This window comes from Pan troglodytes, chromosome 16 (assembly GCF_028858775.2).
Source record: "Pan troglodytes isolate AG18354 chromosome 16, NHGRI_mPanTro3-v2.0_pri, whole genome shotgun sequence".
NCBI lineage: Eukaryota > Metazoa > Chordata > Mammalia > Primates > Hominidae > Pan > Pan troglodytes.
In genome coordinates, this window is record NC_072414.2 from 43,864,848 (window position 1) to 43,892,639 (window position 27,792).

The window sequence follows — 27,792 nt, forward strand, 5'->3', positions numbered from 1 at the left end:
TCCCAAAGTGCTGGGATTACAGGTGTGAGCCACCGTGCCTGGCCTAAAGTACTGCTTTTAGTTGTTTCAGAATCTTGTACTCTGAGGCTTTGTTGCTACTTGTTTTTAGGATTGTTATGTCCCTTTGATGAATTGTCCCTTTTGTTATAATGAAATGACCTTTATCTCTGGTAATATTCTTTGCTATAAAACCTACTTTGCCTGATGTTAATAGAGCCTATCTTTCTTTCTTTTGATTAGTTGTCATGGTATATCTTTTCTATTTGTCCTGTCTGTTCTTTGATGTTGTTGTTGTTGTTTGTAAGAGACAGGGTCTTGCTCTGTTGTCCAGACTGGAGAGCGGTGGCATGATCACAGCTCACTGCAGCCTCAAACTCTTGGGCTCAGGTGATTCTTCTGCCTCACCCTCCTAAGTAGTTGAGACTACAGGCATGTGCTACCACACCTAGCTAATTTTAAAAATTCTTTTTAGAGGCGGGTCTTGCTATGTTGTTCTCAAATGCTTGGCCTCAAGCAATCCTCCCACCCACCTCAGCCCCCTGAGTACCTGGGATTACAGGTGTGAGACAGTGCACCCAGCGCCTTTTTTTTTTTTTTTTTTTTTTTGAGATGGAGTCTCGCTCTGTTTCGCAGGCTGGAGTGCAGTGGTGTGATCTCGGCTCACTGCAGGCTCCACCCCCCGGGTTCACACCATTCTCCTGCCTCAGCCTCCCGAGTAGCTGGGACTACAGGCACCTGCCACCTCGCCCGGCTAATTTTTTGTATTTTTAGTAGAGACGGGGTTTCACCGTGTTAGCCAGGATGGTCTCAATCTCCTGACCTCGTGATCCACCTGCCTCGACCTCCCAAAGTGCTGGGATTACAGGCATGAGCCACCGCACCCGGTCCCAGCGCTTTTTTAAAAAAAAAATCTTCCGGCCAGGCATGATGGCTCACACCTGTAATTGCGGCACTGCGGGAGGATCACTTGAGGTCAGGAGTTGCAGACCAGCTTGGGCAACACAGTGAGACCGTGCCTCTACTAAAAATGAAAAAAAGTTAGCTGGATGCGGTGGTGTGTGCCTGTAGTTCCAGTTACTCCGGAGGCTGAGGTGGGAGGATGGCTTGAGCCTACGAGTTCATTGCTGCAGTGATCCATGCTCATGCCACTGCGCTCCACCCTGGGCATCAGAGCGAGACTCTGTCTCAAAAAAAATAAAGAAAAAGTCTTCTATGCCTCTACTTCACTTTTTGAACATATGTAATATAATTATAGTAATTTTTAATGTCCTTACTTGCCAATTTTATCATCTATCATTGTTAAGTCAATTTTGATAGACTGATTTTTTTTCTTCTTCTGGATCAAATTTTCCTGTTTCTTTGCATGTTTGTAATTGTTTATTGGGTATCAAACATATTAACTTTCCAGTGCTGGATGTATTGATATACCTATAAATATTCTTGAGTTTCATTCTGGGGTGCAATTAAGTTACTTGGAAACAGTTTGATTCTTTGGAGTCTTGCTTTTAAGATTTGTTAGGTGGGCCAGGTGCAGTGGCTCACGCCTGTAATCCCAACACTTTGGGAGGCCGAGACAGGTGGATCACGAGGTCAGCAGTTGGATACCAGCCTGACCAACATAGTGAAACCCCATCTCTACTAAAAATACAAAAAAATTAGCTGGGTGTGGTGGCGGGTGCCTGTAATCCCAGCTACTAGGGAGGCTGAGACAGGAGAATCTCTTGAAACCGGAAGACGGAGGTTGCAGTGAGCCGAGATTGCACCACTGCACTCTAGCCTGGGCAACGAGAGCAAAACTCTGTCTTAAAAAAAAAAAGAAAAGATTTGTTGGGTGGGACTAGAGCAGTGTTCAGTCTAGGGCTAATTATTTCCCCAATACTGAGGCAAGACCCTTCTGAGTTCCCTACCCAATTGTGAGCCTTGTGAATTGTGAGCTTTTCCAGTCTGGCTGGTGGGAACAGGTTCTATTCCCAGCTCTGCATGAACATGGGCATTATTACGTCTAAGCTTTCAGAAGTTTTTTTTTTCCCTTGGCTCAAGGTAGTTCCTCACATACATGTACCAGTCGGTGCTATGCTGAACACTCAGTGTGACCCTCTGCACAACTCCTGGGCTCCCTCTCTGTGCAGCTCCCTCCTTTCTGGTTCCCTGTCCTTCAAACACTGGCTGCCTTGGTTTTTCTGGACCTCAGCTGTGTCTGCAGCTCAGCATTCACCAGGCTCTGCCTGAATTTCTGCTCCCTGATCTGCAGCCTGGAACCTTATCCAGACAATAAGCTAGGTAATCACAGGGCTCACCTCTGTTTTTCCCATATCATAGGGATCACTGTCCTTTGTTGCCTGATGGCCAGTGTCTTGAAAACTGTTGTTTCTGGCCAGGTATGGTAACTCATGCCTGTAATCCAAGCCCTTTGGGAGGCTGAGGCAGGAGGATTGCTTGAGGCCAAAGAGTTCAAGACCAACCTGGCCAACATAACAAGAACCATCTCTTTAAAATATATATATATATATGTGTGTGTGTGTGTGTGTGTATAAAACTTGTTTCATATATTTTGTCCATTTTAATTGTTTCAGGCATGTGGGTAAATTCTGTCCTTATTACCCCATCTTGACATAGGAACCTCCAGAATAGGATTCAGTTGCTGTTCTGTTTCCCTGTTAAAGTATTAACTCCCAAAAGTGAAGGATCTCTTGTTTTGTTTTCCTTATTGTGTCTTTCTAGTTCATTGTCTAGTATATACAAACTCACTAAACATTTGTTAACTAAGCATTTATTGGTGGCCATGTTGCAGCATCAAGCAGGTGTTGTGTGTATCATTGGATCAAAACAAAAATGTCTTTCTAGGCTGTGTCCCCTCATTCTTTAGTTTGATTGGTTTGAGGTTTTTGTGCTGCTTGTCAAACAACATATCACAAAGCCTCTTGGAGATTATAGTGGAGTAGTGTCCTTCAATCTTTTCTGGAACAAGGCAGTTTATAAACAAACAGTAAAGTTAGCTAGGGCCTTTCAACTCTGTAGGAATGAAGTAACCAAGAGCCATCTCTGTTTCTTATTATTACATTTTTTATATACTCAGCAAGGGTGGGAGCTATGACTAAGATAATTCTTAACATTTGTTGCAGCTGTAACTTGGTATCAGAGCAAAAGAGATAAGGACTAGTAAAGAAAGGTCCTGGCAATGGAATTGTTAACATGGATCACAGTATTTCTTACTGATTTTGTGACAATAACAAGGATCTTGGCACAGGATATTTCTTTTCTCTTGGAACACACATGAGTTTGGATAAGTGCCATACATTTAAATTACTGTTATATGAATTCTTATCTCAATGTCTTCCATTTCCTTAGCTGCTGTTTTGTAGTTGCAGAAACATTGCTAAACTGTTTCAACACTCTTAGCAACCAAGGGTCAGCCTTATTTTTGTTTGTTTTGTGTAACTGGGGGGTGGGGGATGTATCATTTCATACTTATCTGAGAGTTTTTTTTTCTGATCTCATCATTGTTTATTTTTATAGTTTCCTACTAGGTAAAGAATTATAATTTCAATTTTTAAAAATTTGAGTTTTGGATTTTGCTATCTTAAATAAGGAAATTACAGTCATTTAGATAGAACGCTATCTACTGAAAGGTAAAAATGTTTTCTCAGACATTATGTTATTTTAAAAAATGGAAGTAGTAAAAGTCATAAATCTGGATTTTTTATTTTTGACCATATTTCAAGCAGAAGAAAAAATTAGATCAACTCAGGATAACTCATCTTCATCTTTTAGGGACTGATATTATACAGATTAGTGGTTACCAACCTAAATGAGTAAGAATTAGCATCACCTTTGGAGCTTTTTCAAAAATACTCATGACTAACCAGTCTTCATTCTCTGAGTTTAAGGAACACTGACAGAGATACTTGGGACTATGTGGTCTTTAGTCTTCCTAGGTTGCTAGTTTGTTTTGGCAATCTCTTTCTTTCTCTCTCTCTCTTTCACACACACACACACACACACACACACACACACACAAGCAGAAGAAATTCTAGGAGCAACAAGAATAAGGAATTAATGTGTGTCTATTATGTTTCTCATCCTGCAAGACATTGAGAGCACAAACCAAACTAACCATTATAAGGGAGATCTATTGAATTTATCAACATCTCATAGTCACTAAGATTTTAAAATCTAATTGATATTGATATAAGACTAATTTAAATTAATACATGTTTAGAAAGGTATTTTATGTCATATGAAATTATTCCAGCAGTTTGCTAGTTAGATGGTTCTTGGGAAACAGCTGATTTTTATTAAGAAGTACAAATATACTGTATCTGGCTCAATTTGTCTCAGAAAATTATCTTTTTTTAATCTTCACATTTCAGGGAACCAAATATAAATTTACTGAAGACCAAAAAACCCATACTAATAAGTCAGCTCCTTAGTGGTTTTTGTAAACATCTTTATTAGTAAAGGTGATATAATTCCCATGTCATAAAATTTATCAATTTAAGGCATATAATTCAATATTCATTACTACATTGATAGAATTATGCAACCATCACCACAATCTTAAGTTTAGAACATTTTTGGAACCCCAGAAAGAAACCCTGTGCACGTTAGCAGTAAGCCTTCATCCCCATTCCATTCCCTAGCCCTTGACAACCACTAAGCAACTTTCTTTCTGGATTTGCCTAGTCTGGATATTTCTTATAAACAGAATCATACAATATGAATTTGTGGCTGGCTTCTTTCACTTAGCATAAGGTTTTGGAGTTTCATCTTGTTACAGTGTGTGTCAATACTTCATTCTTTTTTATGGCTGAATAATATTTTATTGTGGATACCACATTTTGTTTATCTGTTTCTCAGTTAATGGACATGTGGGTTGTTGCCACTTTTTAGCTGTTGTGAATATGCTGCTATGAACATTTTTATACAAGTTGTTATATAGACATATGTTTTTATTTCTCTTGGGTATGTGCCTGATAGAATTGCTGGATCATAAGGTAACTATTTTTTAACAAATTGAGAAACTGCCAAACTTTTCCAAAGTGGCTGCGGTATTGTACCTTCTCACCAGTAATGTACCAGGGTTGAAATTTCTCCACATGCTTGCCAACACTTGTCTGTTTTATTGTAGCCACCTTAGTGGGTGTGAAGTAATATCACATTGTGGTTTTGATTTGCATTTCCCTAATAACTAATGATACTGAGTATTTTTTCATGTATTGTTAGACTCCTGTATATTTGTTTGCTTTTTGGAAATGGAGTCTTGCTATGCAGCTCAGGCTGGACTCGAACTTCTGGGCTCAAACAATCCTCCTACGTCAACCGACCCAGTAGCTGAGATTACAAATGTGCACCACCATGCCCAGCTATACATATTCTTTGTAGAAATGTCTCTTCAAATCTTTGCTTACTTTTAAACTGGGTTGTCCTTTTATTATTGATTGGCAAGCATTCCTTATATATTCTGGATAAAAATTTCTTGCCAGATATATGGCTCAAAAATGTTTCTCCTATTCAGCAGATTGTCTTTTCACTTTCTTGATGGTATAATTTGCCCCACAAAAGTTTTTAATTTTGACGTGGTACAATTCATCTGTGTTTCTTTTGTTACTTATACTTTTGGTGTCATATCTAAAAACCATTGCCTAATTCAAGGTCACGGAGATACAATCTTTCTTTCTTTCTTTCTTTTTTTTTTTTTTTGAGACAGAGTTTTGCTCTTGTTGCCGGGGCTGGAGTGCAATGGCACAATCTCGGCTCACTGCAACCTCCGCCTCCTGGGTTCAAGCGATTCTCCTGCCTCAGCCTCCCGAGTAGCTGCGATTACAGGCATGCACCACCATGCCCAGCTAATTTTTTTGTATTTCTGGTAGAGACAGGGTTTCTTCATGTTGGTCAGGCTGGCCTTGAACTCCTGACCTTAGGTGATCTGCCCACCTTGGCCTCCCAAGAAGATATAATCTTATGTTTTTTCCTAAGAGTTTTATAGTTTAGCCCGTACATTTAGGGTTTTGTTTTTATTTTATTTATTTATTTTGAGATGGAGTCTTGCTCTGTCGCCCAGGCTGGAGTACAGTGGCGCAATCTCAGCTCACTGCAACCTCCGCCTCCCAGGTTCAAGCGATTCTCCTGCCTCAGCCTCCCGAGTAGCTGGGATTACAGGCATGTGCCACCACACCTGGCTAATTTTTGTATTTTTAGTAGAGGCGTGGTGTCACCTTGTTGGCCAGGCTGGTCTCGATCTCCTAACCTCAGGTGATCCATCCGCCTCCGCCTCCCAACGTGCTGGGATTACAGGCGTGAGTCACCATGCCCAGCCTATTTAGGTTTATAATCTATTTTGAGTATGATGTGAGGTAAGGATTCAGCTTTGCATATGAGGGCCAGGAGTGGTGGCTCACACCTGTAATCCCAGCACTTTGGGAGGCTGAGGCAGGTGGACCACTTGAGGTCAGGAGTTTAAGACCAGCCTGACCAACATGGCAAAACCCCGTCTACTAGTAGTCCCAGCTACTTGGGAGGCTGAGGTACGAGAATCGCTTGAACCCAGGAGGCAGAGGTTGCATGGAGCTGAGATTGTACCACTGCACTCCAGCCTGGGTGACCGAGTGAGAGACTGTCTCAAAAGAAAAAAACCAAAAACAAAAAACTTTGCATGTGATTGTGCAGTTGTCGTAGTACCATTTGTTGAAACACTGTTCTTTCTCCATTGAATTGTTTTGGTATTCCTGTAGAAAATCAGTTGACCATAAGTATAAGGGTTTATTTCTGGATTTTTGGTTATATTCTGTTGATCTAAATGTCTTTCTAGTCCACCAACACTGTTTTGATTATAGTAGCTTTGCATTAAATTTTAACATTGGGAAGTGTAAGTCTTACAACTGTGTTCTTGGCTATTCTGGGTTTCCATGTGAATTTTAGGATCAGCTTGTCACTTTCTATAAAAAAAAAACAACTGAGATTTTGAAAGGGATTGTATAAATCTATAAATTAATTTGCTGAGAGCCCCTTAAGTTCTGTATTCGTAATGCTAAACTTAGGTCCTTCCTAGTTTATCCTTTCTTACAAAATTAATTTCTTTACTTCCACTTTTCTATAACTAAGCTTTGTATATATGCATTAAAAGATAACTTATTACAGTGTATTAGTGTTCAACTAACCTGGAAGAAAATATGAAGTAATTACTTTTTGTATTTTAAAAAACACAATATTGTACAAGCTAAATACCTCTATAGCAAAAATCTCTACATACAGAAAAATTATATAAAGAGGAGTGCCAGAAGAGGTGCCAAGCTATGTCAGAACTCTATGAAATCAAGCAAAATTCTATATGACAGAAAAATTTTTCTAGGTCCTTGGGAGTTTTGTTTTGCCTTATTGATTTTTCTGCTGAGATTCATTTTGTATTTGTAAGCATTAGCAAAAATTTATATATGGGGGGAAATTAGATACGAATAATGCCTCTTAAGGAATGTGGATAAGGATTATTAAAAAAATAAGCATCTTAGATTTTTATGATGCTTTAGATTCCATCGGTCCCTCAAATAAGACATGGGCAGCTATTTGATAGCTTGTTTAGTTTTTTTTTAGTTAGCAAGTAAAAATTGTGTTGTTTATAGTGTGTAACTTTTTTTTACATGTACACATTGTGGAATAGCTAAATTAAATTTGACATACATATTAGCTCACATACTGATCATTTTTTGTGGCAAGTAGCTTGTATAGTTTTGTTTAGTCAGTGAATACCATAATCCAGTTGCTGTCAACCTTGGCTGCTATGCATCAGAATCCCTGGAGAGCTTTAAAAAATTCAGCTGCCCATGCAGCATACAAGATTAACTAAACCAGCATCTCTGGAGTGGGGCTTGGACATGAGAATTTTTTAAAGCTCTCACAGTGAAGCCACTGTGCATATAACATTTAGAACTACTGCCATACACAGTTGAAAATACTGGTAGATTGAGCTCAGGAAAATGTAATTATCCTGAAATGGCAATTAAAATTATGCCCCCCTGAAATGTATACCACTTTAATTGTAATCTCAACCACTATGAAAAGTATGGAATTATCAGGACATAATTATTTGGATTTCTCTTTACCTGTGAACCAATAATAAAAGATTAATCACCAGAATTCCAAAATTTGATACTAAGATCGACGGGCATTTGTTGGGGGGAAGAAGTCTGTTGCTAAAATAAATCAAGTTTGTAAGCCACCAGTTAACTGGAAAAAACACTGAAGCCCTGGCCTTAAGAGTTTGGCAACCTGTGTTCTAGTATTAGCTCTGCTGTGTGACTTTGAGCCCATGTATTTAAATTACACTTTATGAAATGGGGCCATTGGACTGAAGGTGATCACCAAATTGTTTATTCAGCAAATTGGATTACCTGTTGTGTTCTAGGCAAGGATGCAGGGATGAACAGAACATAGAGCATCCCCTTGAAAAGCATGCAAAAGGCAAACACATGTGCAGAATGTCTAAGTGTAGCTATAGTGAAATGTTCGGGGGATTAAGGGAATACAGAAGTACTTTATTTGATTTCAGTTTGGGACAGACACTGTAGTTGCCCATTGAACAACCATTCACAGATGCTTGCTTTCCTAGCCACCCTTGCCGCTGGGCCATAGACCAGAGGAAAAATCTGCAGGGCAGAATTTCTTGTAAAAGTTGACAGTTGAGGCTGGTCCAAGTGCAGTGGTGTTTACAGCTAATTGATCACAGTTACAGATTTCTTTGTTCCATCTCTACTCCCACTGCTTCACTTGACTAGCCTTAAAAAAAAAAAAAAGTTGGCAATTGAGAAAGTACTCCTTCCTGTTCTGGCTTTATTGTGTGGGGACATAATACTTGGTGCTATAAAGGTCATCTTGAGACTGTGAAGGCCTAAGAACAAAGGCCTCCACACTGAGAATGGCCAAAGAGAAAAACAAAGGAACCTGGATCCTTGATGTCAACAGTGAGCTGCTAAACCAACCCTAGAACCACCTTCCTGTGGGCTTATTAAGTGAGATAATAAAACTTCATGTTGTTTGAACTCTTATTGCTTTAAGAGTGGTCTGTGGATCAGCATCATCTGGAAGTCTGGTTAGAAATGCAGAAACTCAGACGCCAGTCAGACCTGCTGCATCAGCATCTACACTTTAATTAGATCCCCTGGTGACTAACATGCACATCAGAGCTTTTGAAGCACCAGTTTAAACCAACTTTAATTGGGTATTCTGTTCTATGCAAGCTTAGTAACCCAAGTTGTGTGAGTACATCTTGTTTGGTCAGCTAGTGCTGCAGTTTATAATTATTATCATTTTTCCATTCCTTTCATATTTTCAATCTTGCATGGAACATATGGTCATAAACAGGATTTTCATATGATAAAGTCTTTAGGTTTCTAGAGTAACTAGTTTCTTTTTTCTTTTTTTTTTTTTTTTTTAGTATTTATTGATCATTCTTGGGTGTCTCTCAGAGAGGGGGACTTGGCAGGGTCATAGGACAATAGTGGAGGGAAGGTCAGCAGACAAACATGTGAACAAGGGTCTCTGGTTTTCCTAGGCAGAGGACCCTGCGGCCTTCCGCAGTGTTTGTGTCCCTGGGTACTTGAGATTAGGGAGTGGTGATGACTCTCAACGAGCATGCTGCCTTTAAGCATCTGTTTAACAAAGCACATCTTGCACCGCCCTTAATCCATTTAACCCTGAGTGGACACAGCACATGTTTCAGAGAACACGGGGTTGGGGGCAAGGCTATAGATTAACAGCATCCCAAGGCAGAAGAATTTCTCCCAGTACAGAACAAAATGGAGTCTCCTATGTCCACCTCTTTCTACACAGACACAGCAACAATCCGATTTCTCCTTCTTTTCCCCACATTTCCCCCTTTTCTATTCGACAAAACCGCCATCGTCATCATGGCCCGTTCTCAATGAGCTGCTGGGTACACCTCCCAGATGGGGTGGCGGCCGGGCAGAGGTGCCCCCCACCTCCCAGACGGGGTGGCTGCCGGGCGGGGGCTGCCCCCCACCTCCCTCCCGGACGGGGCGGCTGGCCGGGCGGGGGCTGCCCCCCACCTCCCTCCCGGACGGGGCAGCTGGCCAGGCGGAGACGCTCCTCACTTCCCAGACAGTGTGGCTGCCGGGCGGAGGGGCTCCTCACTTCTCAGGCGGGGCGGCCAGGCAGAGACTCTCCTCACCTCCCAGACGGGGTGGCGGTCAGGCAGAGACGCTCCTCAGTTCCCAGACGGGATGGCGGCCGGGAAGAGGCGCTCCTCACTTCCCAGACTGGGCGGCCGGGCTGAGGGGCTCCTCACATCCCAGACGATGGGCAGCCAGGCCGAGATGCTCCTCACTTCCCAGACGGGGTGGCGGCCGGGCAGAGGCTGCAATCTCGGCACTTTGGGAGGCCAAGGCAGGCGGCTGGGAGGTGGAGGTTGTAGCGAGCCGAGATCATGCCACTGCACTCCAGCCTGGGCAACATTGAGCACTGAGTGAGCTAGACTCCGTCTGCAATCCTGGCACCTCGGGAGGCCGAGGTGGGCAGATCACTCACGGCCAGGAGCTGGAGACCAGCCTGGCCAACACGGCGAAACCCTGTCTCCACCAAAGAATACAAAAACCAGTCAGGCGTGGCGGCGCGCGCCCGCATTCCCAGGCACTGGGCAGGCTGAGGCAGGAGAATCAGGCAGGGAGGTTGCAGTGAGCCGAGATGGCGGCAGTACAGTCCAGCCTCGGCTGGGCATCAGAGGGAGACCGTGGAGAGAGAGGGAGAGGGAGAGGGAGACCTTGGAGAGAGAGGGAGAGGGAGACCGTGGAGAGAGGGAGAGGGAGAGGGCTAGAGTAACTAGTTTCTTAATAGCTAACCTTGTTCGTGTACATTGAGGCTTAGAGGAATAATGACCAAAAATTTCAGAATACCACTCAGGACATAGAAATTTGTTTGCAATCAGAATTTGAATTTCTAGAATCATAATTGTCTCTGCTATCCCCCATGTGACAATAACAGTTTGTTGCTTAATAATAAGAAATTGGGGCCAGGTGCGGTAACTTACATCTGTAATCCTAGCACTTTGGGAGGCCAAGGCGGGTGGATCACCTCAGGTCAGGAGTTTGAGACCAGCCTGGCCAACATGGCAAAACCCTGTCTCTACTAAAAATACAAAAATTAGCTGGGTGTGGTGGTGCACGCCTGTAGTCCCAGCTACTCAGGAGGCTGAGAGGCAGAAGAATCACTTGAACCCGGGAGGCGGAGGTTGCAGTGACCCAAGATCACGCCACTACACTCCAGCCTGGGCGACAGAGTGAGACTCCATCTCAAAAAAAAAAAAAAGGAAATTGGATTCTGTTTTTTCTTTTTTCAATCTCTTTAAAGTTTTATAGGTTTTTTTGTTTATTCCTTCATTTATTGATTGATTCAGTATTTGTAAAGCAACTCGCAATTACTCTAAAAAGAGCCCATTTTTATTTCCACAGATGAAAAATTTCTCAGTTGACCTTTTCTTTCCAACTTTTACAGCCAAAATATTACACTGGAAACTTAAAAATCTATGTCACAGATAAAACAAAATTACTGTCGATGTTAATCTTTTCCTTCAGGTTCGGTTGTACATGCTTTGGTCACAAGGATAAAATGGTAATGAGTTGATAGCAGTAGTAATGGAATTAACAAAGTGCTTTATTTTACAGGGAAAATATTTATCCCCAAACAGAAACCTGTACAGACTTTTACAGAAGAAAAAGTGTCTCTTGATCCAGAATTAGAAGAAGCTTTGACAAGTGCTTCTGATACAGAATTGTGTGACCTCGCAGGTATCACCTAAAACAAGTTAATTTGTGAATAAGTGTGGGGTGGAGTGGGAAATACCAGCACATACCTATATACATTATACAAACGTTTGCTTTACCTAGCAAGTACTGTTAAATCAGTAACCACATATTTGGCTTTATATTTTACACGGTAAAGCTGACGTAAAGAGTTTCATTTCTCTAAATACTCTCAATAGCAAAAAGTTTATATTAAGAAAATGTATTGTATTGTTCGACATCTTTTCCCATGTTGTCATATTTGAAAGTCTTTCTAAAAATCTTTCGTCACCTGGTGCTCAGCTAGAAGCAGTCCTATCTGAACACCGAAAAAGAGTCTTCAGGGTCAACCGCTGACCTACTTTATCAGAAGACCGAGAGATGAGTAACTAGAAAGTAGATTGAAACAGTCAGTCCTGAGCTATACTCACCACCTTCCCAACTTTTCTGAAGTGTATATGAAACACTCCAAACGTCTCTATTATTTTCATTATTGTCAATTTCTTATCTAGACCAGTATCTTCCCCTCCCTACCCATGTACAATCTACTTTCCTAGATAGAAAAGTGTGATGCATGGGGAGTTCTTCAAACCAAATAACCCCAAGAACTAATAAATTTGAATGTAGCACTGATGGTTCTTTGGGAAGGACCTTGGAAGGGGACAAGTCAAGGTGTGATGCCACAGCCACAGCAGGAGTCTTACGGGTTGAGGGACTGAAGACTGACAGATCTGTAAACAGTACATTCACCAGAGTGGAATGAGCCAAGGACATCCTCTGACTTCTGCCTTATTTGTGCAAAAGGGCATCAAAAACTAAAACCAAATTTATTTTTCCTCCTAAGTGTCATTTTTGAAGGGTGTTCATATTCTTACATACGAGAACCTAATACTTTAGTATTCTACTCTTAACTACAGTCCAAATGTAAATTAATGACATGAGATTAACACACATTAAAATATGAAGGTTAAGTTAAAAATCTGCTTTTTGTCATATTATGTTCCTAGAAACCTTGTGAAATTAGTGAACGGCAAAAATAGATCATTTCCATTTTCTCTCTTAGCCACTAGATGGAGCTAAGCATACATTTATGTTCAGGATTAGGCTGCCTCCAACTCTGAATTTGGAAATGTGGGGAAATGTAAATTTAGAAATGTGGGGGAAAATAATAAGAGTATTGAGGAGAATGAGATTATAGGTGATTTTTAATCATTTTGTTTTCTGTGTGGGTGTGTGATCTGTAATTTATAGGAAAAGGTCCAGAGAATATTAAAATTATTGATAGAAATTTTTAGTTGTAAAACTCTTCATGTTTAAAACAATAAAAACTTTCTTTTTCTGTATTTATAGCAATTCTTGGGATGCACAATTTGATAACGAATACACAGTTCTGTAATATAATGGGAAGTAGTAATGGTGTTGACCAAGAACATTTTTCAAGTGAGTACTTAAAATGCTTTGTGAATTCTAATCCTTTATTAAATATATTTTGTTTTCGCCTTGTGTCAGCTTAAGTGTTCACATACTAGATGTTATATATATGTACTTGAAACCTGACATTTCAGTTTGGTGGTATTAACCAAGAAAGCCATTGAAAATAGAGTATTAAATATTTTGTGTTTAATGGGTCAGCAAATGTAATAAGAACCACTCTACCTCACTAAATAATGCTAAACAGTATAAAAGCTAGTCCAACTTGGTTTTGTTGACATTTTATTATCACTACTACTAATTTTCAAGAAATACATAACAGTACTTACAAAGAAATTACATTATAAAATCAGATTCAGGAGATACCACAAAACTGTTCAGCCCCTAAACCTTTCAGTCTGATGTGAAGTATTATATAGCCTAAAGCAAAGCTTTTCAGAAAGTCATTTATAGGGGCCAGGTGTGGTGGGTCATGACTGTAATTTCATTTTCTGAGGCTGAGGCAGGAGGATCGCTTGAGTCCAGGAGTTCAGGACCAGCATTGGAAACGTAGACCCCCATCTCTAAAAAATTTTAAAAATTAGCTGGGCATGGTGGCACATGTCTCTAGTCTCAGCCACTTGGGAGGCTGAGGGGAGGATGGCTTGAGCCCAGGAGCTTGAGGCTGCAGTGAGCTGTGATCACACTACTGCACTCGAGCCTGGGCAACAGTGCAAGACCCTATCTCAAAAAATAAATTCATGTATAGGGTGTTCTTAAATTAGCAAGGTGATACATGCCTTTGTAGCACATTTAAACAGTACATAAGTATTTATGGGAAGAGGTAAAAGTGTCTCTGTCTCCAGCCGTCATGCCCTCTACTTCCCCAAACACCACCTACCCTGTTAACAATTTTGTATATACCCTTCCAGACTTTGCACTGTTTATACTAATGTATACATATTATACATAGTCTCTTATTTTTTACAAAAAATCGATTATACTGTAAATATTTATTGCAACTTAATTTTTCAATAATAATTCTATTAGCTAATTTTTTTTTTTTTTTGGAAACGGAGTCTTGCTCTGTCACCCAGGCTGGAGTGCAGTGGTACCATCTTGGCTTACTGCAACCTCCGCCTCTCAGGTTCAAGCGCTTCTCCTGCCTTAGCCACCTGAGTATCTAGGATTTGACAGGTGCACGCCACCTTGTCCAGCTAATTTTTTTTTTTTTTTTTTTAGTAGAGATGGGGTTTTGCCATGTTGGCCAGGCTGGTCTCGAACTCCTGACCTCAGGTGATCTGCCCACCTCAGCCTCCCAAAGTGCTGGGATTACAGGCATGAGCCACTGTGCCTGGCCAACTGTTTTTGAATGCTTACTGTGGGCCATGTTGTGTGCACAGCTCTTGGACGTGGAATACTCTTATTAGCCCTGACAACAGTTCTATGAAATAGATATTATTATTTTTAATTTGCATGTGAGAAAGCTGACATTTTAAAATAATTGGGTAACCTCAATATTTTACACAAAGTCAGTGGTAAGGATTTTAACCCGTGTTATATAGTGTATCACTTAGCAGTCGACCGTGTTTTCTAGTTAATATGTATACATCTACATCATTCAGACATGTGTATAACATTCCTTTCTACGATGTTTTGTAATTTGACCATCCCCCTTCTCATTTTTAAGCTTTTATTGTAGAAATGTTCAAACACACATAGAAGAAGAGAGAATAATATATTCATTACCCAGTTTCCACTGTTTTTAACATTTGCCAGCCTTGTTTTATTCATCTTCTGTCTCCCTTCCTAACCCTTCTACTTTTTTTCTTGAAGTATTTTAAAGCAAACCCTGTTCATTTGTATTACATACCTATAAATATTTCCATATGTGTGTCTCACAAATAAAGGCTTTTCTTTTAATGTAATCATGATGCCATCATCAAACTTAAAAATTAACAGTATTTTCTTCATATCATGTAATACCCAGTCTGTGTCCAGATTTCCTCTGTTCTCTCCAAAATGTCGTTTCATGATTAGCTCAAAAAAGGTTACACACTGCATTTGGTTGTTTGTCTTTTTAGTCTCCCTTAATTCCTTAACAGTTCTCCTCCCCAACCTCTTTCCTTTTTTTTTTTTTTTTTTTTTCTGTGCCATTTATTTTTTAAGAAACTGGGTTTATTTTTCGTAGAATTTTCCACATTCTGGATTTGGCTGATTTCAACCTTATGGTATCATTTTATGTTTTTCTATCACCTATGTTTCTGTACACTGTTAGTTCTGGTGGCTTGATGAGATGCAGGTGCAGGTCCCTTTTGGCAAGAATGCTTCATGGGTGGTGACTGAATCATATTAAGAAGCTTATGAAGTCTAATCCTTCCTCTTTGGGGGAATGAGATTGATCACAGGGTTCAAATGTAGGCAGCCTGACCCATCCTTTTTAAGTTTCCCATGAACCTTTTGCTTAATAATTCCTGCATCCCATTGACTGGATTCATTATTTCATTAAGGGGCAAGGCTCTTAAGATTTCTCTCCCCATTCCATCTTTCCCCACTCCACAGGATGTGTGGAACGGGGAAAGAAATCTTTTGGTTTTATAAAATTAGAACTATTCAATTTTCCATTCAATGAGGAAGTTCTTCCCTAGCTATCTTGAAGACTACCTTGCTGAACTGAAGTGAGAGGGAGCCCACTCTCTGTTGTTGAGCAGAGCTCCATTAGGAAGCTTTTCCTTGTCTTGAACCAAGTTCTGCTTCTTGGCAATCTGTACTTGTTCTAACCCAGCCTTTCAGAACAGCACTAAATTTGTCTCTTCTCAACTTCTACAGGATAAATCTGAAAACAGCTAGGATAACTTCTTTTAATAGGTACTTCTCCAGACTAAATATATTCAGATTTTTCACCTGACCTCGGGAAAGTAATTTTCAAACCTTCATCTAAGTTGATCTCCTCAAGATGCTGTGTGTGTGTGTGATATTTGAAAGTAACAAGATACTCTTAGATGGAATTTATTGGATAATCAGTGCACCCTGTCTCAAGATGAGTTTTGCTGCTAAAATCTAGAGGAAGGCAGGAAGGAAAAAAGCCAGATAGTAGTCCATTTTGAACCCGGTCAGTCTTTCCATGTCAATTGCTCTTACTCTTTCGTGCTCATTCATTAGTTTGTGAGCCTTTTGTGGTCTTTGACTTGAATGACCACAAAAAAGTAATGTTTTCCCCAGAAAATGTATCCATAAAAGTTTACCTATTATAGGTGTTCGTAGACCTCCACACACATGCATCAGAGCACAGTGATCTCTTTAAAGGGCTCAAGGATTTCAGGTCCTCTGTCGTTCACATCTGAAGCATCATATTCCTGTGTGGGTAGCTGAGGTAAAGATTAGGGAGTGAGAGTGAGGGAGGGCAGTAAATTTTGGAGCCTCTGTCTCAGTAGCTCTTCTGTGTACCTTTACCTCCTCTCCCTCTCTGCTCCTTATTCCTACCCTCTTTCCTATTCCTTCTTTCTCGCAGAAAGTTCTCCCCACTTTCCCACTGCAGAGTACTCCTCGTGGGAGGAAGAGGTAATGTGCCCTCCCATCACCTTATTCTTCTCATTTAGGCGATATTTCTTTAAGTCTGTGATTCTTACTGCATTTATGCCAATTATCAGTCAAATTTCAGAGAAACGATGAGATGCTAGATTTTATCATACTATTATTTTATCTTAAATTTTGCCAAAAACAAATGGCATCATCAACTTGTGCTATCAAATATATTTGAGTGGTAAAAATATCTTGTAATATACTAAGACAATGAAAATATTCATTTTTGAAGACTGATACATGGCAAACAAATTAAATGTTGAATATGTTTGGTATTTATATTCAGTAAAATTTTATTTGGGTGCTTTAAATATGTGTCAAGGCCAGGCGCAGTGGCTCCTGCCTGTAATCCCAGCACTTTGGGAGGCCAAGGCAGGCAGAGCACTTGAGGCCAGGAGTTCAAGACCAACCTGGCCAACATGATGAAACCCATCTCTACTAAAAATACAAAAATTAGCCAGGCATGGTGACACATGCCTGTATTCCCAGCTACTTGGGAGGCTGAGGCAGGAGAGTTGCTTGAACATGGGAGGAGGAGGTCGCAGTGAGCCAAGATCGTGCTACTGCACTCCAGCCTGGGCGGTAGAGTAAGACTCCATCTCAAAAAAAAAAAAAAAAAATTAAATAAATAAATATGTGTCAACACATAAAGCATCTTTTCGGAATTGTGGGGATGGAACTTTTAAATCTGTCCCCTTGAATAAATATGCGTGTATGAGAGAGAGAGAAAGAGATGTTACCAAGTCAATTATCTGCATGCACTGTAATAGTATCAACTCCAGGCTGAGCACAGTGGCTCCTGCCTGTAATCCCAGCACTTTGGGAGGCTGAGGTGGGTCGATATGAGGTCAGGAGTTAGAGACCATCCTGGCTAACATGGTGAAACCCCGTCTCTACTAAAAATACAAAAAATTAGCTGGGCGTGGTGGCAGGCACCTGTAGTCCCAGCTACTCAGGAGGCTGAGGCAGGAGAATGGCGTGAACCCGGGAGGCGGAGCTTGCAGTGAGCCGAGATCGTGCCACTGCACTCCGGCCTGGGCGAAAGTGCGAGACTCCGTCTCAAAAAAAAAAAAAATGGTATCAAATCCTGCTCTTTTCATTTATCACTGCAGATGTGGTCAAAGGTGAAAAGATTCTTCCAGTATTTGATGAGCCACCAAATCCAACCAACGTAGAAGAGAGTTTGAAGAGAATTAAAGAAAACGATGCTCATCTTGTTGAAGTTAATTTGAATAATATAAAGGTAAGTGTGCTAATCAGAGTGGTTTTGTATTGCTTTGAGTCAGTTGAACCTAGGATGAGAGCTGGGCAGTTGATAAAATAGTCTAATTCTTTCTACTTTAAGGTAAAGTTTTTGCTCTTACCAGTATGCTAACATAGGTTTCTTCATATTTTAGATATTGAAGTATTATGGTATAGTATTTTCTAACTTGCTTTTTGAAGAATTTATCATCTAAAAATGTAAACCCTACAAACTGTCAGAATAAATCTCAGGTTTTCTAAATACTGCCCACTTCTAAGAACATTTAGCCTCTTGGGTCTTGCTTTTTTAAAATTCGGTTCCTTAGCCAGGTATGGTGGTGCATGCCTGTAATCCCAGCTACTTGGGAGACTGAGGCTGGAGGATGGCTTGAGCCCAAAAGTTTGAGACCAGCCTGGGCAACATAGTGAGACCTGCCACTGTCCCATCTCAAAAAATAAAATAAAACCTGTTTTTTTGAGGTAAAATTTAAATATGGTAAAATTCTCCCTTTTAGTGTCCAGTTCTATGAATTTTGACAGGTGCATACAATTTTGTACAACCACCATTACACTCAAGATATAGAATATATCTGTCACCGCAAAAGTTCTCTCATACCCCTTTGTAGTCATTCTCTGAACCCCAGCTCTAGCCCCTGACAACCACTGACCTATTTTCTTTCCCTATTATTTTGCCTTCTCCAGAATGTCATATAAATTGATCCTATAGTATGTAGCCTTTTGGGTCTGGCTTCTTAGCATAATACATTTGAGATTCATTCATGGTGAGTGTGTCAGATACGCTGCAGTTTGTTTATCTGTTCATCAGTTGGAAGACATATGGGTTCCTTCCAGTTTGGGATGTTTATTAATACAGCCACTATATACTTTTCACACACAGGTTTTTGTGTGAACATGTTTTAAATTCTCTTGAGTAAACACCTAGGAATAGGCTTTCTGGGATCTTATTTTGAGTTTTAAACAATGCAACTCTTCCTTGGAGTAAGGAAAGAAGAAATTAGGAGGACATGGGGTAATTAATTACCAAAAAGTAAACTCAAATTATCTAGATATTAGCCATTGTGTAATGGCTTCATTATAAATTCCTCATTTTAAAACTTGATTTTTTTGAAGTCGAGGACAAGCGGAGGAGAGCATCTGGAAATCTCGAGCCTAGGGAAGGAAGCTTCTGTGCTCCTCTAGGGAGTGATCCTTCCTGTGAGTAGAGGAAGGAAAGCCTCAGAGAAAGCTTATATTCATAGTTGATTACTAACTTTTTTTTTTTTTTTGAGACAGAGTCTTGCTCTGTTGCCCAGGCTGGAGTGCAGTGGTGCGATCTTGGCTCACTGCAACCTCTGCCCCGCCCCAGGTTCAAGCAATTCTTGTGTCTCAGCCTCCTGAATACCTGGGATTACAGGCATCCACCACCACACCTGGCTAATTTTTGTATTTTTAGTAGAGATGGGGTTTCACCATGTTGGCCAGGCTGGTTTTGAACTCCTGACCTCAAGTGATTCGCCCACCTTGGCCTCCCAAACTGCTGGGATTACAGGTGTGAGCCACTGCGCCCGGCCTATTTTTATTTTTTTAAATTTGGTCCCTGTGTATCCCTTTCTCTAAATAAACAGTAATCATCTGAAAATAACCAGGCTAGGGGGAATTGAAGTCTCAAGATACTACTGAGAGAAACCAGCATCTTCAGTATTTTCTCTCCTTCAAGTAGTGTAGGGTTAATCTCTCTTAGTGCTTTGTAGCTTAAACTAAGTGACTGAGAACAGTCTGTCTGCCTCAGGAATCGTACTCATCAGAGATGGACTCCTTCATTTCTTTCCTTGTAGAAAAGTAAATCCACTTTTATTTTCATATAAAAAGAACAATGAAGGCTGGGCGCAGTGACTCATGCCTGTAATCCCAGCACTTTGGGAGGCCGAGGAGGATGGATCACCTGAGGTCAGGAGTTCGGGACCAGCCTGACCAACATGATGAAACCCCATCTCTCCTAAAAATACAAAATTAGCCGGACCTGGTGGTGCATGCCTGTAATCTCAGCTACTTGGGAGGCTGAGGCAGGAGGGTTGCTTAAACCTGGGAGATAGAGGTTGCAGTGAGCTGAGATTGCGCCGTTGCACTCCAACCTGGGCAACAAGAGCAAAACTCTGTCTCAAAATACATAAATAAATAAAAGGAATAATGAAAGGTGAGAATAATGAGAATTTTTTTTAACCTAAATGCTAGAGAAATGGTGATATGTGCTCTGCTCTGAGTCAGTAGTTTATGCAAATGCTCCATCATAGATAAGTCAGATAATTATGGAGGAAGCTGCATTATTTGTATTCATTTGTAGACTAATTCTTAGGTGTTTGTATAATTTCTGAATACATTTTAAAGCACAAAAACCATATATTTGATTAATGGAAACTAAATATAATGAAAATTGAAATGTAATGATGTTTTATGTTATTGTCTTTCAAGAATATCCCAATTCCAACCCTAAAAGATTTTGCAAAGGCTTTGGAAACCAACACACATGTGAAATGTTTCAGTCTTGCAGCCACCCGGAGCAATGACCCTGTTGCTACTGTAAGTAAGCGACTTGAGAATATCAAAATTATGACATACCCAGGGTGTGTTACAGTGGTGATTTTTATGAACAAGATTTACCCCTTTTTTATAGTTAATGTTTTAGCTCACTATTAGGCAGTATATTACTTACCAGCTTTTTGTGTTTATTTTTTCCTGTATTTCCTTCCTATGAATTTTTTCCCCCTCCCAGCTTCCCCCTCCTTCCTATGAATTTTTTAAAACATAAATGGAATCATGTAGTATATGCTGTTCTGCAACTTGATTTTTCACTCTGCTGTTTATCTTTAAAGTTTTGTTGTATCAATACATAGGGATCTACCACATTATTTTAACATCTTCAGAGGATTCCATTTATGGATCCTTAGTGGTGGATTTTTGTTAAATGCCTTTGCTGTGTCTCTTGAGATGCTCATATGGTTTTTGTCCTTTATTCTGTCAATGTGGTGTATTGATTGACTTTTATATGTTGAACCAACCTTTCATTCCTGAGATAAATCCCACTTGATCATGGTATAAACCTTTTGTTTCATTAGCTTTGAGAATATCACTCACTCCCTTGGGGGCTCTCCCCTTACCTCAGTGGACATTCCTTCTCAAAGCCCTGTACTGGTTTCTCCATATCTCTTCAACTTCTAAATATTGGAATGGCCCAGAACGTGGTCCTTCTTTTCTCAGTCTACACTGACTTTCTGGGTAATCTCAGAAATATATATATTATCTTCATATACTTGCTGATGACTACCAGTGTTATTATCTACAGTTTGTATCTCTCTCCTGAACTCCGTATTCATGTCCAGCTACCTCCTCAGCAGCTTTACTTGGATGTCTAATGGACATCTTACATGTAAGTCCTCAAACTCCTGACTTCCATCCTGTGCCTGTTTTTCTCTGCTGTTTTCTATCTTACTAAATGCAATTTCAATCTTTCATTGCTCAGGCAAACAAAAAAAAAATTTTTTTTTTTTTTTTTTTTTGAGACAGCGTCTCACTCTGTTGCCCCGGCTAGAGTGCAGTGGCGCAATCTCGGCTCACTGCAACCTCCACCTCCCGGGTTCAAGCAATTCTCCTGCCTCAGCCTCCTGAGTAGCTGGGATTACAGGCATGCGCCACCACACCTGGCTAATTTTTGTATTTATAGTAGAGATGTGGTTTCACCATATTGGCCAGGCTGGTCTCGAGCTCCTGACCTTGTGATCCGCCCACCTCAACCTCCCAAAGTGCTAGGATTACAGGCGTGAGCCACCACGCCCAGCAAAAAAAAAAAAAAAAAAAAAAAAACTAATGGAATCATTCTCGACATCCCTTTCTTGCAACTTAAACCTACCTTTGGCCCTATCTTCAAAATATTTCAGAATCCAACCACTTCTCACCATTTTCACAACTACCACCTGGACCCAAGCCACCATCTTTTCCCACCTGGATTATTGCAACAGCCTCCTAATTGGGTTACCTTCATCTATTTTACCTACCCCAAAGTCAGTTCTTTACATAGCACCAAGAGTGATTCTTTTAAAACTTAAGTTAAATGACCTCATTCCTATTCGGAGAACCCTCTAGCAGCTTCCCATCTCATTAAGAGTAAAAATAAAAATCTTTCAGTGGCCTTATAAGGCTTCACATGAGTGGACCTCATCTCATTTACTTGCCCTTTCTTTCATTCTACTCTAGCCATACAGCCTTCTTCAGCATGCCATGTGGACTCCCATATCAGGGCATGTACATTTGTTCCTTCTGCCTTGAACTTTCTTCCTAAAATAATCCACTTAGCTTTGTCTTATCACTTTGACTCTTTGCTCAAATGTCACCTTCTAGTTGAGGCTTTTCCTGACCGTGCTATATAAAATACCAACCCCATTCCCACCCCCAGTATTCCCCATCTACCCTATTGTGCCTTTTTTCTTTTTACCCTCTAACATTGCACTTTGCTTACTTTTATTATCTGTGTCCCTCCCCAGCTAGAATGAACATTCTGCCAGGCAAGGACCAATATGTTTTATCTCTGAATCTCTAGGACAGTGCTAATCAAATAATAGACCATCAGTAATATTCGAATACATGTATGGATAAGGGATTTGTTCCAGGTCACATAGCTAGTTGTTGCTAATAGAAAGGACAAGTATGTAGATAACAGCCACAGTTTTTTTAGTATCTCTACGCCCTATTGCCTTTCCTTTAACTTTAAGCTTGGTCTTACCCATATTTTCTGTAGTTTAACCTTGCTTTTGATCCCTCTAAGGGGCTGTTTTATATAAACTCATGATCATTCTTCTTTTTTCTCTCTCTTTCCTTCCCCTCCTTCCTTCCCTTCTTCTCTCTTCCTACCTCTGTCTCTTTTTCTTTCCTTCCCAGTCTCCCTCCTCTTTCTTTTTTCACTTGTAGGCTTCTGTTAATTAATCAATATGGTACTTATTAAGCACTGAGTCAAATGTCTAACACTGTACTGTATCCTATGAGAAATGAAATAGAAGCAGATTGAAGACATACCATTACTTGAGGAATTTAATATTTTATTAGCCCCTTCTTCTCAATGGCCTTTGTGCTCTTCTGGTTCTGGTTATCTGTGTTCTTTTCTGGCCTTCTGCCTTGACCATTTCTTTTGGCCCCTGCCTTGGAAATTAGTACATAATTTACCCTCATTTTGGCTTCACATGATCCAGCTACAGCAAGACCCAAATAAGAAAAGATGTTACAGCGACATTGATGAAGTTGGTCTAACACAGAAACTGAAAGAGTGAGAGAGACAGAAGAAAGAAGCATGAAGTAGGGAATGAGGAGTAGAGAATGTCACCAATGGGGAATTACATGTGACCAAAAAATCGAAAGATTATGACTGGGTACATATGAAAAATAGGTACAGGCCAGGTGTAGTGGCTCACACCTGTAATCCCAGCACTTTGGGAAGCCGAGGTGGGTGGATTGCTTGAGCCCAGGAGTTTGAGACCAGCCTGGGCAACATGGTGAAACCCCATCTCTACAAAAAATACAAAAATTAGCCGGGCATGGTGGCACACAACTGTAGTCTCAGCTACTCAGGAAGCTGAGGTGGGAAGATCAATTGAGCCCAGGAGGCAGAGGTTGCAGTGAGCTGTGATCATGCCACTGCACTCCAGCCTGGGTGACAGGGCAAGACCCTGTCTCAAAAAAAAAAAAAAAAGAAAGAAAAGTAGATACAGTCATCCATGAGTTCAACCAACTTCAGATAAAAAATATTTGGAAAAAAATTCTATGAATTTCCAAAAGCAAAATATGAATTTGCTGTATGCCGGGTACTATGTTGAATCCACAAAAATGAAGTGATGTGTAGGCATTGTATTAGGTATATTAAGTAACCTAGAGGTAATGAAAAGTATACAGGAGCATGTGTGCAGGTTATATGCAAATACTATGCCATTTTATATAAGGCACTTGAGCATCTGAAGATTTTGGTATCTGCAGATGGTCCTGGAACCAACCCCCAACAAATACTGAGGGACAACTGTACATGTGAGAGCTATGGGCTACTGTGTCAAACTGAAACAACTAATGACAAACATTAAGGCAGTTATGTTAATTAATATATTTATGGCATGTACAATATGTAGTAGGTACTGTATCAAATTTTAATCTCAATATTTTCTCTAATTTCTAGGCTTTTGCAGAAATGCTGAAAGTGAACAAAACTTTGAAGAGCTTAAATGTGGAGTCCAACTTTATCACGGGAGTTGGGATTCTGGCACTGATTGATGCGTTAAGAGATAATGAAACCCTGGCAGAGCTCAAGATTGACAATCAGGTCAATGTTCTACAATAATAACGTCGAGGAAGCTACAGCCCACGCTGCTGTGTAGGGCTTGGCGACTCAGGATGGGGATGGGAGGCGGGCTGTCAGGGATCCCTGTTGGAAGATGCTGGGCTGAAAGGAGAGCTGACATTTGGGGTATCTAGAATATTAACTCAGTGTATATAACAGTGTATACAATGTAAAGGTGTATACTCTCCCTAGATCATTTTAAGAGAATTTAGATGGCTATCTAGTTTGAACTGAGAGGACTCTTACATGTGACCTAGTCCACCTTCCAATTTTGCAGCTCTGTGCTGGCAAGGTCCACATTGTAGGGTTTTTGTAAAAGGCAGAGAGATACATGTTAGAAATGTTTCCATCCAGAGTAGCTATTAATTTTTTTATTTGAAAAAATAACTCCAGTTATTTGAAAAAATATTTGTTAAATGTCTCCTTCAGTCCTTCAAAGTAAATACATTTTGTAAACTATGAAGGTGGAAAAGAGGATTATGTCTTAAAATTTAACCCAGTGCTTCTTAATCCATGTTTTTCATTTTTTTATTGAGATATAATTACATACAGTAAAATTCATTTTCTTAAAGTATACAGCTAAATGGTTTTTAGTATATTTGTAGAGTTTTGCAGCCATTACCACTAATTCCAGAACATTTTCATTACCCCAAAAAGAAACCCCATACCCATTAGCAGTCACTCCCCATTCACCCCTCTCACCAGGCTCTGGCAATCACTCATCCACTTTCTGTTTCTTAGGATTTGCCTATTCTGGACAGCTTATATCTGTGGAATCAAACAATATTTGATCTTTTTGTGCCTGGCTTCTTTCACCTGGCATAATGTTCTGGAGGTTCATCTGTATTGTAGCATACATCAGGACCTCATTCTTTTATGACTGAATAATATTCTATTCCATTTGGGGTGTGTCCACATACGGGCCACTAGAAATAATGCTGCTGTGAACATTCATTACAAACTCTAACATGGACATAGATTTTCATCTCTCTTCAGTATATAGCTAGGAGTGTATTGCTGGGTCACATGGTAACTCTATGTTTAACTTTTTGAGCAGCAGCCAGTTTTCCACAGTAGCTGTACCATTTTACATTCCTCCCAGCAATGTCCCCATTTTTCCACATTCTTGCCAACACTTGTTATTATCTATCTTTTTTATTATACTTATCCTAGTGGGTATGAAGTGATATGTCCTTATAGTAATTCACACTTTTTTGATGTCTATATGATCATATTACTGAACTTTAAAAAGTTGTGTGTGTGTGTGTGTGTGTGTGTGTGTGTGTGTGTGTGTGTGTGTGTATAAAGTTCCAGTGAGGCTGTGGTGATGATTGGGTCAATGGGTAAAATCCCCTTCCTGTGACAAACATTTCATAGCTTTAAGTGACCAGTTTTCTACAACAAACAATTTGTTCTCAGTTACAAATCAGTCCTTGGAACTACTGAACTATGTATATGTTGTAGGAATTGGGAACATTTAAAGAGATCAAAGAATTAGCATGTGCCTGAATGTCTTAATTTACCTTGAAAAGTATTTTGATCTAGTTTATTAATATTGTTCTTTTTTTCTAATTACTCCAGAGGCAGCAGTTGGGGACAGCTGTAGAATTGGAAATGGCCAAGATGCTTGAGGAAAATACAAATATCCTTAAATTTGGATATCAGTTTACACAGCAGGGACCACGAACCAGAGCAGCTAATGCTATAACAAAAAACAATGACTTAGGTAAGACATAGTATCGATCAAGTTTCTGAGTTCTATCACAAGCTAACGTATTGGGGGAACTTCTTTCCCTCTTAAGAATAAATTCTAACAGAGAAGTTATTTGGCCTTTGTTTCTAAAATCTGCATGGTCCTTTATATACTGATTGAATTCAAGTTCAATTAAAGTGAGGTTGTGATGATTGGGTCAATGGGTAAAATCAGCTTCCTGTGACAAGCGTTTTTCATAGTTTTAAGTGACCAGTTTTCTACAACAAACAATTTGTTCTCAGTTACAGATCAGTCCTTGGAACTATTGAAACAAAGATTTCAACATTATCGGAAAGTTTTTTGGCCTTTTAATCAAGCGGACCCAGATAGAAATTCAATTTTATATGATAGAATGTGGATGTAGAAATATATAAAATAGAGAATAATTATATTTCTCACCCAGGTTTTTTGTTGTTGATTTTTTTTTTTTTTTTTTTTTTTTGAGACGGAGCCTCGCTGTGTTGCGAGGCAGGAGTGCAGTGGCGCCATCTCGGCACACTGCAACCTCCGCCTCCCAGGTTCAAGTGATTCTCCTCCCTCAGCCTCCCGAGTAGCTGGGACTACAGGCGTGCGCGCCGTGCCCAGCTAATTTTTTTTTTTTTTTTTTTTTTTTTGAGACAGAGTCTTGCTCTGTCGCCCAGGCTGGAGTGCAGTGGCACGATCTCGGCTCACTGCAAGCTCCGCCTCCCAGGTTCACGCCATTCTCCTGCCTCAGCCTCCTGAGTAGCTGGGGCTACAGGCGCCCGCCACCTCGCCCGGCTAATTTTTTTTGTATTTTTAGTAGAGACAGGGTTTCACCGTGTTAGCCAGGATGGTCTCGATCTCCTGACCTGATGATCCACCCGCCACTGCCTCCCAAAGTGCTGGGATTACAAGCGTGAGCCACCGCGCCCGGCCAATTTTTGTATTTTTAGTAGAAATGGGGTTTCACCATGTTGGCCAGGATGGTCTCAATCTCTTGACCTCACGATCCGCCCGCCTCGGCCTCCCAAAGTGCTGGGATTACAGGCGTGAGCCACCACACCTGGGCCCTCACCCAGGTTTTATAGTCTGGTATGTAGGTGTTTGCTCGTCTTCCTAAAAGGACTGTTGTGGAACTGTCTTCTCACTGCATACATCTAGGTCAGTAATCTCTCATTCTCCTATGGTTCCTATTTAATTGCTTGAGGCTTGTGGCTTCTGTTTGAAATAGACTTTCCAGCCAAGGCTGAATTAAAGAATATGGTACTTAGAATTTTATTTCTACATGTTTCCAAAAGTTGACTCTTTTAAATTAGGATGTTTGCCATTGAAGTATTTTTAAAGATGCCTCTTAGACAAGAAGTAAAACAAGACTTCTCAAAAGGAGTGACATTTCAACGTGTTGCCATTCTCTTAAGCTTCAGCCATATTTGAGTTCGCATTCTGTAAAAGTTTCTGGAGCAGGAAAATATAACACTTCATTTCTTTAATCCCGATCACGTGGAAAATATTAGCTCAAACTCTTTCTGTCCTTTGTATGACTGTGGTTTCCCAGAAGAGATGTTAGCTGCTTGCTTTTGAAAATAGAAAATTGGTGTGTTTTGGTGTATTGTTGATTCCAAATGTAGTCTGCAAAGTCATGCTAATTGTTTTAGTATTGCTTCACTAGTTAGCTTCTATTTTTTCCT

General features: G+C 40.3%; 2 protein-coding genes across 10 annotated transcripts in view; one reads left to right on the forward strand and one right to left on the reverse strand.

Moving 5' to 3' along the window:
• The window catches only part of TMOD3 (tropomodulin 3), a 117,525-nt gene that overhangs the window by 46,353 nt on the left and 43,380 nt on the right, over positions 1-27,792 (forward strand). For all 9 annotated transcript variants that reach the window (XR_010151672.1, XR_008539581.2, XR_010151673.1 and 6 more), the window contains exons 4-9: positions 11,670-11,792; positions 13,137-13,226; positions 17,891-18,021; positions 20,490-20,597; positions 24,229-24,372; positions 25,972-26,116. Coding sequence is in view for 1 of the 9 variants with exons in the window: in XM_523077.8 (XP_523077.2) it covers positions 11,670-11,792; positions 13,137-13,226; positions 17,891-18,021; positions 20,490-20,597; positions 24,229-24,372; positions 25,972-26,116 (741 nt within the window). In the remaining 8 variants the exon portion in view is untranslated. The remainder of the gene's footprint in view (positions 1-11,669; positions 11,793-13,136; positions 13,227-17,890; positions 18,022-20,489; positions 20,598-24,228; positions 24,373-25,971; positions 26,117-27,792) is intronic.
• The window catches only part of LOC101058341 (RNA polymerase-associated protein LEO1-like), a 38,695-nt gene continuing 27,094 nt past the window's right edge, over positions 16,192-27,792 (reverse strand). The window contains exon 9 of the transcript XR_010151678.1: positions 16,192-16,564. The gene's annotated coding sequence lies outside the window, so the exon portion shown is untranslated. The remainder of the gene's footprint in view (positions 16,565-27,792) is intronic.